This window comes from Oncorhynchus nerka, linkage group LG22 (genome assembly GCF_034236695.1).
Source record: "Oncorhynchus nerka isolate Pitt River linkage group LG22, Oner_Uvic_2.0, whole genome shotgun sequence".
NCBI classification, from domain to species: domain Eukaryota; kingdom Metazoa; phylum Chordata; class Actinopteri; order Salmoniformes; family Salmonidae; genus Oncorhynchus; species Oncorhynchus nerka.
In genome coordinates, this window is record NC_088417.1 from 19,839,778 (window position 1) to 19,853,673 (window position 13,896).

Consider the following 13,896-nt stretch of genomic DNA (forward strand, 5'->3'; position numbering starts at 1 on the left):
CAGAAAGACCAGCTCCAGAGCTGTTAATGCTCTAGTACTTTTGTAGTAATATTGTAGTACTACTTATCAGTCTATTCTTCTACACACTGTATTCAGTACAGTAATTTATTTAATATCTTCGCTAGTCTCACTGTTCAAGGGAAGAAAGTGTGGTTTAGAACTAGTAGGTTAGACTGTCTCAGACTGGCTGTTTAGTTGTAGAGGTCTGTCCCCCCAGAGGAACCCCGGGACTTATTGTTCTTGTTGTGTGGGGACAATTAGTGAGGTTGCACTCATGGGGAAGGTGATAGGCCTTGCAAACAGCTGCCTGTAATCCCTTCTACGCTGTCATATTCTGAGACACGTGTGTGTGCATTCTTTGCGGTACGTGGTAGTCAGGCATTGGTTCACGTGTATGGTGTGTGTGTGTGTTTCATGGGAATCTCCAGATCACATGATGGAAGCTAAGGGTAGGAGGTTACAGAGGGGTTTAGGGGGGATCCCAGTTTGGATTTCTGGTGTTCCCCTGACTGAGTCACACACACCTCCCTCACATACACTCCAACATGCTCCCTCTTCTTCACTCTTATTTTCACCCACTCTACCTCTGTCTTACACACACACACACATACAGGGTATAGCTGTCTGAAGGACAGTGTGTGATTAGGTATGAGTGAGGCCAAAGCAGTGTGTGTGTCTCTGGGTGTTCTGACTAGCAGACTCAAGGCCCTAGGATGTCTACTGATCCAAAACTTTACCGGAGACCTTACCAGGAACTGCACCGGGAAGGAGCGGGACTGGGGTTTGTTTACCGGGAAGGAGCGGGACTGGGGTTTGTTTACCAGGGCAGGATGCGGGTGTTCCGAAACCCAGGGGGCTGTAAGTACAGGACTGTGTGTGCGGGTACAGTAACGCTATCCTGGAGTGTGTGTGTCAGGTTACCACTATCTGTCCTAAAGCTGACAAGGACTAAAACTTGCCTCTGTACTATGTGTGTGTGTGTTTGTGTGTGTGTGTGTGTGTGTGTGTGTATTTGTGTGTTTGTGTGTGTATTTGTGTATTTGTGTGTTTGTGTGTGTGTGTGGCTTTCAGAATTGGCTGTAGAATATTCCATGGAAGATAGAGAACATTCCAGCTAAAATTGTAATTTGTGTTTGTGATGCTGCTGTTCTCTGTGTAGTTCTTTCTCTCTGATCTCGTCTACCAGCTTCTGTTCCTTACAATGATGCTTGATTAGATCTCATCACTTCATTAGCTGAATTAATGTCATTAAATGAATAGGCCTATGCAGCCACAGTGGGATTGAGTTATAGTGATCTTGGAAGGCTGTAATAGACTTTCTCTATGCACGCACGCACGCACACACACACACACACACACACACACACACACACACACACACACACACACACACACACACACACACACACACACACACACACAGTTTGTGGTGGTATTAAACAGTAATGGTGTGTTGTGGTTGTAGAAGAGGAGAGGGGTTGTGTGTGTGTCTGTCGTGTGTCTGTCTGTCTGTCTGTCTGTCTGTCTGTCTGTGTTGAGCGCTGGTGTTGCTGACCTAGATGCAGCGCTCCTAGTGGCCGGTGATTTTATTGCAGGAAAACTAAAATCACCTTTGCAACTAGAGGTGAAAAAACACACAGAAACACATACAAAACTCTAGTTCACCATTACTCCACACACAGAAATACATACAAAACTCTAGTTCACCATTACTCCACACACAGAAACACATACAAAACTCTAGCGCACCATTACTCCACACACAGAAATACATACAAAACTGTAGTTCACCATTACTCCACACACAGAAATACATACAAAACTCTAGTTCACCATTACTCCACACACAGAAACACATACAAAACTCTAGTTCACCATTACTTCACACACAGAAACACATACAAAACTTTAGCGCACCATTACGCCACACACAGAAATACATACAAAACTCTAGTTCACCATTACTCCACACACAGAAACACATACAAAACTCTAGTTCACCATTACTCCACACACAGAAACACATACAAAACTCTAGTTCACCATTACTTCACACACAGAAACACATACAAAACTCTAGCGCACCATTACTCCACACACAGAAATACATACAAAACTCTAGTTCACCATTACTTCACACACAGAAACACATACAAAACTCTAGTTCACCATTACTCCACACACAGAAACACATACAAAACTCTAGTTCACCATTACTTCACACACAGAAACACATACAAAACTCTAGTTCACCATTACACAGAAACACACACAGAAACACAGAAATACAAAACTCTAGTTCACCATTCCACACACAGAAACACATACAAAACTAGTTCACCATTACTCACACACAGAAACACATACAAAACTCTAGTTCACCATTACTCCACACACAGAAACACATACAAAACTCTAGTTCACCATTACTTCACACACAGAAACACATACAAAACTCTAGCGCACCATTACTCCACACACAGAAATACATACAAAACTCTAGTTCACCATTACTCCACACACAGAAACACATACAAAACTCTAGTTCACCATTACTCCACACACAGAAACACATACAAAACTCTAGCGCACCATTACTCCACACACAGAAATACATACAAAACTCTAGTTCACCATTACTTCACACACAGAAACACATACAAAACTCTAGTTCACCATTACTCCACACACAGAAACACATACAAAACTCTAGTTCACCATTACTCCACACACAGAAACACGTACAAAACTCTAGCGCACCATTACTCCACACACAGAAATACATACAACACTCTAGTTCACCATTACTCCACACACAGAAATACATACAAAACTCTAGTTCACCATTACTCCACACACAGAAACACATACAAAACTCTAGTTCACCATTACTCCACACACAGAAACACATACAACTCTAGTTCACCATTACTTCACACACAGACATTAACACACAGAAACACAAAACTCTAGTTCACCATTACTCCACACAAAGAAACACATACAAAACTCTAGTTCACCATTACTCCACACACAGAAACACATACAACTCTAGTTCACCATTACTTCACACACAGAAACACATACAAAACTCTAGTTCACCATTACTCCACACACAGAAACACATACAAAACTCTAGTTCACCATTACTCCACACACAGAAACACATACAAAAGTCTAGTTCACCATTACTCCACACACATAAACACATACAACTCTAGTTCACCATTACTTCACAACAGAAACACATACAAAACTCTAGTTCACCATTACTCCACACACAGAAATACATACAAAACTCTAGTTCACCATTACTCCACACACAGAAACACATATAGAAATACATAAAACTCTAGTTCACCATTACTCCACACACAGAAACACATACAAAACTCTAGTTCACCATTACTTCACACACAGAAACACACACACAGAAACACAGAAATACAAAACTCTAGTTCACCATTACTCCACACACAGAAACACATACAAAACTCTAGTTCACAAAACTTTAGTTCATTACTTACAAAACACACAGAAACACATACAAAACTCTAGTTCACCATTACTCCACACACAGAAACACATACAAAACTCTAGTTCACCATTACTCCACACACAGAAACACGAAACACATACAAAACTCTAGCGCACCATTACTCCACACACAGAAATACATACAAAACTCTAGTTCACCATTACTCCACACACAGAAATACATACAAAACTCTAGTACGCCATTACTCCACACACAGAAACACATAAAAAGCTCTCCCTCGCCCTCCATTTGGAAAATCTGACCATAACTATCTTCCTGATTCCTGCTTACAAGCAAAAATTCAAACAGGAAGTACCAGTGACACATTCAATAGGGAAGTGGTCAGATGAAGCGGATGCTAAGGTACAGGACTGTTTTGCTAGCACAGACTAGAATATGTTCCGGGATTCATCCGATGGCATTGAGGAGTTTACCACATCAGTCAACGGCTTCATTAATAAGTGCATCGACATCGTCTTCCCCACAGTGACCGTACGTACATATCTCAACCAGAAGCCATGGATTACAGGCAACATCCACACTGAGCTAAAGGCTGGAGCTGCAGCTTTCAAGGAGCGGGACACTAATCCGGACGCTTATAAGAAATCCTGCTATGCCCTCAAACCATCAAACAGGCAAAGCGTCAATACAGGACCAAGATTGACTCCTACTACACCGGCTCTGAAGCTCGTTGGATGTGGCAGGGCCTGCAAACTATCACAGATTACAAATCAAATTGAATTTGTCACATGCGCCGAATACACTGTGAAATGCTTACTTAAATACAAGCCCTTAACCAACACTACAGTTCAAGAAATAGAGTTAGGAAAGTAATTTTTAAAATAAAAAGTAATGAGTACAGGGGGTACCGGTACCGAGTCAATGTGCGGGGGCACAGGTTAGTCGAGGTAATTTGTACATGTAAGTAGGGGTAAAGTGACTATGCATAGATAATAAACAGCGAGTAGCAGCAGTGTATAAACAAAGGGTGGGGTGTGTCAATGTAAATAGTCTGGGTGACCATTTAATTAATTGTTCAGCATTCATATGGCTTGGGGATAGAGCCTTTTGGACCTTGTCTACAAAGGGGAACCCAGCCGCGAGCTGCCCAGTGACACAGTGACACAAGCCTACCAGACGAGCTCAATGCCTTCTATGCTCGCTTCAAAGCAACACAAACCCATGCATGAAAGCACCAGCTGTTCCGGACAACTGTGTGATCAAGCCGATGTGAGTAAGACCTTAACATTCACAAGGTCGCAGGACCAAATGGATTATCAGGTGCATATGCAGAGCATTGATTCTCTTGCACTGGCTCTGTGTGCGCGCACACACACACACACACACACATACACACACAGGGTTGGTCCTGGTCAGTCCCTGGATGGGAGACCAGATGCTGCTAGAAGTGATGTTGGAGGGCCAGTAGGAGGCACTCTTTCCTCTTGTCCCCCCCAAAAAAAAATCAATATATCCCAATGCCCCAGGGCAGTGATTGGGGACATTGCCCTGTGTTGGCTGCAGTCTTTGTATAAAAGCATGAAAAAGCACTACATACGCTCACACACACAAATGCATATTGACGCCACAAACACACATTTTGTTGACACACTTTCTCACTCTTCACATACACTGCTGCTACTCTTTTTATTAAATATCCTGATTGCCTAGTCACTTTTTACCCATACCTACATGTACATATTACCTCAATAACCTCTAACTCTGCACATGGACTCAGTACCAGTGCTCCTTGTATATAGTCCCATTATTGTTATTTTGTGTTACAATTTCCTTTTTTTATTTCGTAAATGTTTCTTTGTTTTGAACTCTGTATTGTTAGGAAAGGGATCGTAAGTTAGCATTTCATGGTAAAGTCTACACCTGTTGTATTCAGTGCATTTGATTTGAGCTGTACATTTTTATCCTGTGATTAAGAGGTGCTACATGAGCAACCTGTCGCCTCTCTCTGATCCTCCATCTGCGGTGTGATTCACACACTCATTCACTCACTCACTCACTCATTCACTCACACACAGACACACACACTTCAAACAGACGGAAATATCTCAACACAGTGTGTGTCCAGACCTTTGTGTGTCCAACTGAAACTCCCCTACCACACATCCGGATGGCACTGATACTCAGCACGTAAACTCTGCTACACTAGCATGATGTATATCTATGTTCAGTATATGACAAGGTCTATACGGAAGTCCATAAGGGTGCTATAATATACATACTACATACACTGTGTGCACAAAACATTAGGAAAACCTGCTCTATCCATGGCATAGACTGACCAGGTGAATCCAGGTGAAATCTCTGATCCCTTATTAATGTCACTTGTTAAATCCACTTCAATCAGTGTAGATGAAGGGGAGGAGACCGGTTAAAAAACATTTTAAAGCGTAGAGACAATTCAGACATGGATTGGGTATGAGTGCCATTCAGAAGGTGAGTGCTTTCGATATCCTTGTAGACTCCATGCCCCAACGAATTGAGTCTGTTCTGAGGGCAAAAGGCGATGCAACTCAATATTAGGAAGGCGTTCCTAATGTTTTGTACACTAGGTGTATGCTATAATGTACATAATGTATGTTGAAAATGTTCATATGAGTGTTGTAAAAACGTTTGGCTGTATATGAGCTCCATCCTGTTAGTGAGGTCTGGTGATGTGTACACATTTGCATACATAAGTGTGAAATTCCATATTTGGGCTTTGATGACATGAGCTGTGAAACAGGAGGGGGTGGAGCGGAGTTGGAGGGAGAGGTGGAAAGTGATATCACATCTCTTTCCTGCTGTTGGTGTGTCACTCTTCCTCCTCTTCCTCCCCTCTCTCTCTCTCTCTCTCACACACTCTCTCGCGCTTTCAGGGAGAAAGAGAGAGGTTGAGAGAAGGACAGAGCAAAACCCTGAGAGAGATGAAGAGGAGCTAGAATGAGTGATGGAGAGAGACACACACACACACACACACACAGTGAGAAGTCATTAGTCACTGGGAGGTATCAGGAGTATCGGGGGTGGCACCATGGCAACTGCTTGGTTAACTGTCCGTGGTTGGTTTAGTGTGTGTGGAAGTTTAATTTGGAGTGTTGTGTGTGTGTAACCTGTGTGTATCTGTCCAACAGGAGGACGAGACTGTCAATGAGATCAACATTACCAACCATACCAAGGAGGGGTCAGAGAAGGGTGACCCTCGACAGTTCGAGCTCCGCAAGGTCCTAGGACAAGGCTCCTTCGGAAAGGTGTGTGTGTGTGTGTGTGTGTCATCAGCGTTTGATTTCTCATCTTCCACTGATGTCTCCATTAGTTATCCTAATGGCAGAGAGTTGCTATAACAACCACATGGTAAGGCCCCTTCACACCTTGTCATCTTTATGAATTAACGATTGTGTGTGTGTCTGTGCGTGTGCGTTGATGTGTTTGTCGTTCATCTTTCACCTTTTTTTCCCTGTTGCTGATTGCCATGCACACAAAAACACTGTATAATAAATGTTATATTGTGTGTGTGTGTGTGTGTGTGTGTGTGTGTGTGTGTATATATATGTGTGTCTCTATATATCTATATATATATATATATATATATATATATATATATATATATATATATATATATATATATAGGTGTTCCTGGTCAAGAAGACTACAGGTCCAGATACAGGACAGCTCTACGCCATGAAGGTTCTGAAGAAAGCCACACTGAAAGGTAGGGGATGGAGAGAGAGGGAGGGGAGATGGAGAAGGATAAATAAAGGAGGGATGGAGAGGTAGATGGAGGGAGGGGAGGTTTAGGGGGAGGGAGGGAGGGAGCGGAGGTTTAGGGGGAGGGAGGGAGGGAGGGAGGGAGGGAGGGAGGGAGGGAGGGGGAGGGAGGGAGGGGAGGTTTAGGGGGGGGGGGAGGGAGGGAGGGAGGGAGGGAGGTTGACAGAAATGGAGAGAATGAGGAATGAAGGAGGGAGGGAGAGTTATATGGAGGAGGGGAGGTAGAACGACAGAGAGGGGGAGAGAAAGAAAGATGGAGAAGGGGGGAGGAGAGAGACGGCTGGTGAGTTGGACAGAGAGAGGACGGCTGGTGAGTTGGACAGAGAGAGGGGAGGTAGAGAGAGGAGGAGAGAGGACGGCTAGTGAGTTGGACAGAGAGAGAGGAGGTAGAGAGAGGAGGAGAGAGGACGGCTGGTGAGTTGGACAGAGAGAGAGGAGGAGACAGAAAACGGCTGGTGAGTTGGACAGAGAGAGAGGAGATAGAGAGAGGAGGAGAGAGAGAGGATGGCTGATGAGTCGGACAGAGAGTGGGGCATTAGAGAGAGGACAGCTGGTGAGTTGGACAGAGAGAGGGTAGGTATAGAGAGGAGGAGAGAGAGAGAGAGGACGGCTGGTGAGTCGAACAGAGAGTGGGGAGGTGGAGAGAGGACGACTGGTGAGTTGGACAGAGAGAAGGGAGGTAGAGGAGAGGTGTTTTCAGAGCAGAGAAAATCAACTCTGCTCTCCTGAAATCATGTCAGTGTGACAAACTATCAGGGCTTCACATTAGAATGGCAAGCCGAACGGTTGGGCGTTGGAGTGGTGAAAAGTTCCACCTTTCATTTGAAGGTTGAAAGGTTCCACCTTTCATTTGAGGTCAGCCAGCCCTTCCCTAAAAGTCACAAACCCCATGAACCTCTAGGCCTGGGTCTCCCCCTCTATTGGAATACAATGTCTCGTCATCCTGCGTAATATACACGAAAGCCATGTGTGTGAGAGGACTGCTTTATCTCAGAGAGAGCACCATCACCATCTGCTGGCTACAGACTGTACACACATCACATATTCACCTGCAGTAGAGGGATTCAGCTACTTCTCTCTCTCTGTGTGTCTCTCTCTCTGTGTGTCTCTGTCTCTCTCTCTCTGTGTGTGTGTCTCTCTCGCTCTCTCTCTCTCTCTGTGTCTCTGTCTCTCTCACTCTGTGTCTCTGTCTCTCTCGCTGTGTCTCTGTCTCTCTAGCTCTCTCTCTCTCTCTCTCTGTGTATCTGTCTCTCTCTCTCTCTGTGTCTCTGTCTCTCTCCCTCTCGCTCTCTCAATTCAATTCAATTTGCTTTATTGGCATGACGTAACAATGTACATATTGCTATTGTACATAACCATACATTGAACAATAACAATTAGCATACAGTAGAGTACATGTGCAGGTTGATTGGTCTGTCAGACACTGTCCCTCAACTTATGGCAGGCAGCAATGTAGTGCGCTCTCTCAATTCAATTCAATTCAAGGGGCTTTATTGGCATGGGAAACGTGTTAACATTGCCAAAGCAAGTGAGGTATTTATTTTCTCTCTCTCTCTCTCTCTCTCTCTCTCTCTCTCTCTCTCTCTCTCTCTCTCTCGCTCTCTCTCTCTCTCTCTCGCTCTCTCTCTCGCTCTCTCTCTGTGTCTCTGTTTCTCTCTCTCTTTTCTTGATTTGTTTTTTATTTTCCATTACTCATCAATCTAGCCAAATTACTTCCATGCCAAGAGAGAGATAGAGAGGGAGGGATAGATGGAGGTAGAGGGGAATAGAGATGAGGTGAGTTGTTTGTTCCTAGAAGGATGTGTACTCTGTATGTATGTTTAATTAGTGTGTGTGTGTGTGTGTGTGTGTGTGTGTTGCAGTGCGTGACAGGGTGAGGACTAAGATGGAGAGAGACATTTTGGTGGAGGTCAACCATCCCTTCATCGTTAAACTGCACTATGGTGAGTTAGCCAATCACAGCTTAGTACTACAGTGAGGTAGCCAATCACAACACAAGTCCTCTGGTAACCAATCAGATGTCTCTCCTCAGCGTTCCAAACAGAAGGGAAACTCTACCTCATCCTGGACTTCCTACGAGGAGGAGACCTCTTCACACGACTGTCTAAAGAGGTGAAGGCGTGTTGTGTGTGTGTGTGTGTGGGTGTGTGTGTGTGTGTGGGGGGGGGTCTCACCCTCCTCTCCTCTCTGTGTGTAGGTGATGTTCACAGAGGAGGATGTGAAGTTCTACCTGGCAGAGTTGGCCCTGGCGCTGGACCACCTTCACAGCCTGGGCATCATCTACAGAGACCTCAAACCAGAGAAGTACATACACACACACAAACACACTCAGATTGTGTGTGTTGTTTAGTATCTTTGTCTAAAGATCAATTTCTGTCCTTTCAGCATTCTGCTAGACGAGGAGGGACACATCAAGCTGACAGGTGGGTAATATCAGACCTGTGTGTGTGTGTGTGTGTGTGTTTGTGTGTGAGAGTGTACTCTATGGATCATGTGTGTATTCTCACTGCAGACAATAAGGAGTCATGAGAACAAGCTTTTACTCCTCTCTCTGTGTGTGTGTGTGTAGACTTCGGCCTCAGTAAGGAGTCTATAGACCATGAGAACAAGGCCTATTCGTTCTGTGGGACGGTGGAGTACATGGCTCCGGAGGTGGTCAACAGGAGAGGCCACACCACCAGTGCTGATTGGTGGTCCTACGGCGTGCTCATGGTGAGAGGGGCGGGGCGGGGCCACACACCTTATATGGTTTATTTACCAGTTCCTTATTTGGGTTGTGTTACAGGTTGTAGTTAGGTTGTTTGTGTTGTATTTAGGTTGTAGTTAGGTTGTTTGTGTTGTGTTACAGGTTGTAGTTAGATTGTTTGTGTTGTATTTAGGTTGTAGTTAGGTTGTTTGTGTTGTGTTACAGGTTGTAGTTAGGTTGTTTGTGTTGTATTTAGGTTGTAGTTAGGTTGTTTGTGTTGTATTTAGGTTGTAGTTAGGTTGTTTGTATTGTAGTTAGGTTGTATGTGTTGTAGTTAGGTTGTTTGTGTTCTGTTACAGGTTGTAGTTAGGTTGTTTGTATTGTAGTTAGGTTGTTTGTGTTGTATTTAGGTTGTAGTAAGGTTGTTTGTGTTGTATTTAGGTTGTAGTTAGGTTGTTTGTGTTGTGTTACAGGTTGTAGTTAGGTTGTTTGTATTGTAGTTAGGTTGTATGTGTTGTAGTTAGGTTGTTTGTGTTCTGTTACAGGTTGTAGTTAGGTTGTTTGTGTTGTGTTACAGGTTGTAGTTAGGTTGTATGTGTTGTAGTTAGGTTGTTTGTATTGTAGTTAGGTTGTTTGTGTTGTAGTTAGGTTGTTTGTGTTCTGTTACAGGTTGTAGTTAGGTTGTTTGTGTTGTGTTACAGGTTGTAGTTAGGTTGTTTGTATTGTAGTTAGGTTGTAGTTAGGTTGTATGTGTTGTAGTTAGGTTGTTTGTGTTGTAGTTAGGTTGTTTGTGTTGTAGTTAGGTTGTTTGTGTTGTAGTTAGGTTGTTTGTGTTGTAGTTAGGTTGTTTGTGTTGTAGTTAGGTTGTATGTGTTGTAGTTAGGTTGTTTGTGTTGTAGTTAGGTTGTTTGTGTTGTAGTTAGGTTGTTTGTGTTGTAGTTAGGTTGTATGTGTTGTAGTTAGGTTGTATGTGTTGTAGTTAGGTTGTTTGTGTTGTAGTTAGGTTGTTTGTGTTGTAGTTAGGTTGTTTGTGTTGTAGTTAGGTTGTTTGTGTTGTAGTCAGGTTGTTTGTGTTGTAGTTAGGTTGTTTGTGTTGTAGTTAGGTTGTTTGTGTTGTAGTTAGGTTGTATGTGTTGTAGTTAGGTTGTTTGTGTTCTGTTACAGGTTGTAGTTAGGTTGTTTGTGTTGTAGTTAGGTTGTATGTGTTGTAGTTAGGTTGTTTGTGTTCTGTTACAGGTTGTAGTTAGGTTGTTTGTGTTCTGTTACAGGTTGTAGTTAGGTTGTTTGTGTTCTGTTACAGGTTGTAGTTAGGTTGTTTGTGTTGTAGTTAGGTTGTTTGTGTTGTAGTTAGGTTGTTTGTGTTGTAGTTAGGTTGTTTGTGTTGTAGTTAGGTTGTTTGTGTTGTAGTTAGGTTGTATGTGTTGTAGTTAGGTTGTTTGTGTTCTGTTACAGGTTGTAGTTAGGTTGTTTGTGTTCTGTTACAGGTTGTAGTTAGGTTGTTTGTGTTCTGTTACAGGTTGTAGTTAGGTTGTTTGTGTTCTGTTACAGGTTGTAGTTAGGTTGTTTGTGTTCTGTTACAGGTTGTAGTAAGGTTGTTTGTGTTCTGTTACAGGTTGTAGTTAGGTTGTTTGTGTTCTGTTACACGTTGTAGTTAGGTTGTTTGTGTTGTAGTTAGGTTGTAGTTAGGTTGTATGTGTTGTAGTTAGGTTGTTTGTGTTGTAGTTAGGTTGTTTGTGTTGTAGTTAGGTTGTTTGTGTTGTAGTTAGGTTGTTTGTGTTGTAGTTAGGTTGTTTGTGTTGTAGTTAGGTTGTATGTGTTGTAGTTAGGTTGTATGTGTTGTAGTTAGGTTGTTTGTGTTGTAGTTAGGTTGTTTGTGTTGTAGTTAGGTTGTTTGTGTTGTAGTTAGGTTGTTTGTGTTGTAGTTAGGTTGTATGTGTTGTAGTTAGGTTGTATGTGTTGTAGTTAGGTTGTTTGTGTTGTAGTTAGGTTGTTTGTGTTGTAGTTAGGTTGTTTGTGTTGTAGTTAGGTTGTTTGTGTTGTAGTCAGGTTGTTTGTGTTGTAGTTAGGTTGTTTGTGTTGTAGTTAGGTTGTTTGTGTTGTAGTTAGGTTGTATGTGTTGTAGTTAGGTTGTTTGTGTTCTGTTACAGGTTGTAGTTAGGTTGTTTGTGTTGTAGTTAGGTTGTATGTGTTGTAGTTAGGTTGTTTGTGTTCTGTTACAGGTTGTAGTTAGGTTGTTTGTGTTCTGTTACAGGTTGTAGTTAGGTTGTTTGTGTTCTGTTACAGGTTGTAGTTAGGTTGTTTGTGTTGTAGTTAGGTTGTTTGTGTTGTAGTTAGGTTGTTTGTGTTGTAGTTAGGTTGTTTGTGTTGTAGTTAGGTTGTATGTGTTGTAGTTAGGTTGTTTGTGTTCTGTTACAGGTTGTAGTTAGGTTGTTTGTGTTCTGTTACAGGTTGTAGTTAGGTTGTTTGTGTTCTGTTACAGGTTGTAGTTAGGTTGTTTGTGTTCTGTTACAGGTTGTAGTAAGGTTGTTTGTGTTCTGTTACAGGTTGTAGTAAGGTTGTTTGTGTTCTGTTACAGGTTGTAGTTAGGTTGTTTGTGTTCTGTTACAGGTTGTAGTTAGGTTGTTTGTGTTGTAGTTAGGTTGTTTGTATTGTAGTTAGGTTGTTTGTGTTCTGTTACAGGTTGTAGTTAGGTTGTTTGTGTTGTAGTTAGGTTGTAGTTAGGTTGTTTGTGTTGTAGTTAGGTTGTTTGTGTTGTGTTACAGGTTGTAGTTAGGTTGTTTGTGTTGTGTTACAGGTTGTAGTTAGGTTGTAGTTAGGTTGTTTGAGTTGTGTTACAGGTTGTAGTTAGGTTGTAGTTAGGTTGTTTGTGTTGTGTTACAGGTTGTAGGTAGGTTGTTTGTGTTGTAGTTAGGTTGTAGTTAGGTTGTTTGTGTTGTGTTACAGGTTGTAGTTAGGTTGTTTGTGTTGTGTTACAGGTTGTAGTTATGTTGTTTGAGTTGTAGTTAGGTTGTTTGTGTTGTAGTTAGGTTGTAGTTAGGTTGTTTGTGTTGTGTTACAGGTTGTAGTTAGGTTGTTTGTGTTGTGTTACAGGTTGTAGTTAGGTTGTTTGAGTTGTAGTTAGGTTGTAGTTAGGTTGTTTGTGTTGTAGTTAGGTTGTTTGTGTTGTGTTACAGGTTGTAGTTAGGTTGTTTGTGTTGTGTTACAGGTTGTAGTTAGGTTGTAGTTAGGTTGTTTGAGTTGTAGTTAGGTTGTAGTTAGGTTGTTTGTGTTGTAGTTAGGTTGTTTGTGTTGTAGTTAGGTTGTTTGTGTTGTGTTACAGGTTGTAGTTAGGTTGTAGTTAGGTTGCTTGTGTTGTGTTACAGGTTGTAGTTAGGTTGTAGTTAGGTTGTTTGTGTTGTGTTACAGGTTGTAGTTAGGTTGTAGTTAGGTTGTTTGTGTTGTGTTACAGGTTGTAGTTAGGTTGTTTGTGTTGTAGTTAGGTTGTAGTTAGGTTGTTTGTGTTGTGTTACAGGTTGTAGGTATGTTGTTTGTGTTGTGTTACAGGTTGTAGTCAGGTTGTTTGTGTTGTAGTTATGTTGTAGTTAGGTTGTTTGTGTTGTGTTACAGGTTGTAGGTATGTTGTTTGTGTTGTGTTACAGGTTGTAGTCAGGTTGTTTGTGTTGTGTTACAGGTTGTAGTAAGGTTGTTTGTGTTGTAGTTATGTTGTAGTTAGGTTGTTTGTGTTGTGTTACAGGTTGTAGTAAGGTTGTTTTTGTTGTAGTTAGGTTGTAGTTAGGTTGTTTGTGTTGTGTTACAGGTTGTAGTTAGTTTTTGTGTGTTGTAGTTAGGTTGTAGTTAGGTTGTTTGTGTTGTGTTACAGGTTGTAGTTAGGTTGTAGTTAGGTTGCTTGTGTTGTGTTACAGGTTGT

The 13,896-nt window shown here is 42.1% G+C and overlaps 1 protein-coding gene across 2 annotated transcripts in view; it reads left to right on the forward strand.

Moving 5' to 3' along the window:
* LOC115104977 (ribosomal protein S6 kinase alpha-3) overlaps positions 1-13,896 on the forward strand; it is a 39,170-nt gene that overhangs the window by 14,313 nt on the left and 10,961 nt on the right. The window contains exons 1-8 of one of the 2 annotated variants that reach the window (XM_065007017.1): positions 628-858; positions 6,670-6,786; positions 7,166-7,247; positions 9,166-9,246; positions 9,336-9,415; positions 9,501-9,607; positions 9,689-9,726; positions 9,873-10,015. In XM_065007017.1, coding sequence (XP_064863089.1) covers positions 649-858; positions 6,670-6,786; positions 7,166-7,247; positions 9,166-9,246; positions 9,336-9,415; positions 9,501-9,607; positions 9,689-9,726; positions 9,873-10,015 — 858 coding nt within the window. In that variant the 5' untranslated portion in view covers positions 628-648. Of the gene's footprint in view, positions 1-627; positions 859-6,669; positions 6,787-7,165; positions 7,248-9,165; positions 9,247-9,335; positions 9,416-9,500; positions 9,608-9,688; positions 9,727-9,872; positions 10,016-13,896 lie in introns of those variants that run through there. The other variant, XM_065007018.1, reaches the window with a different exon arrangement.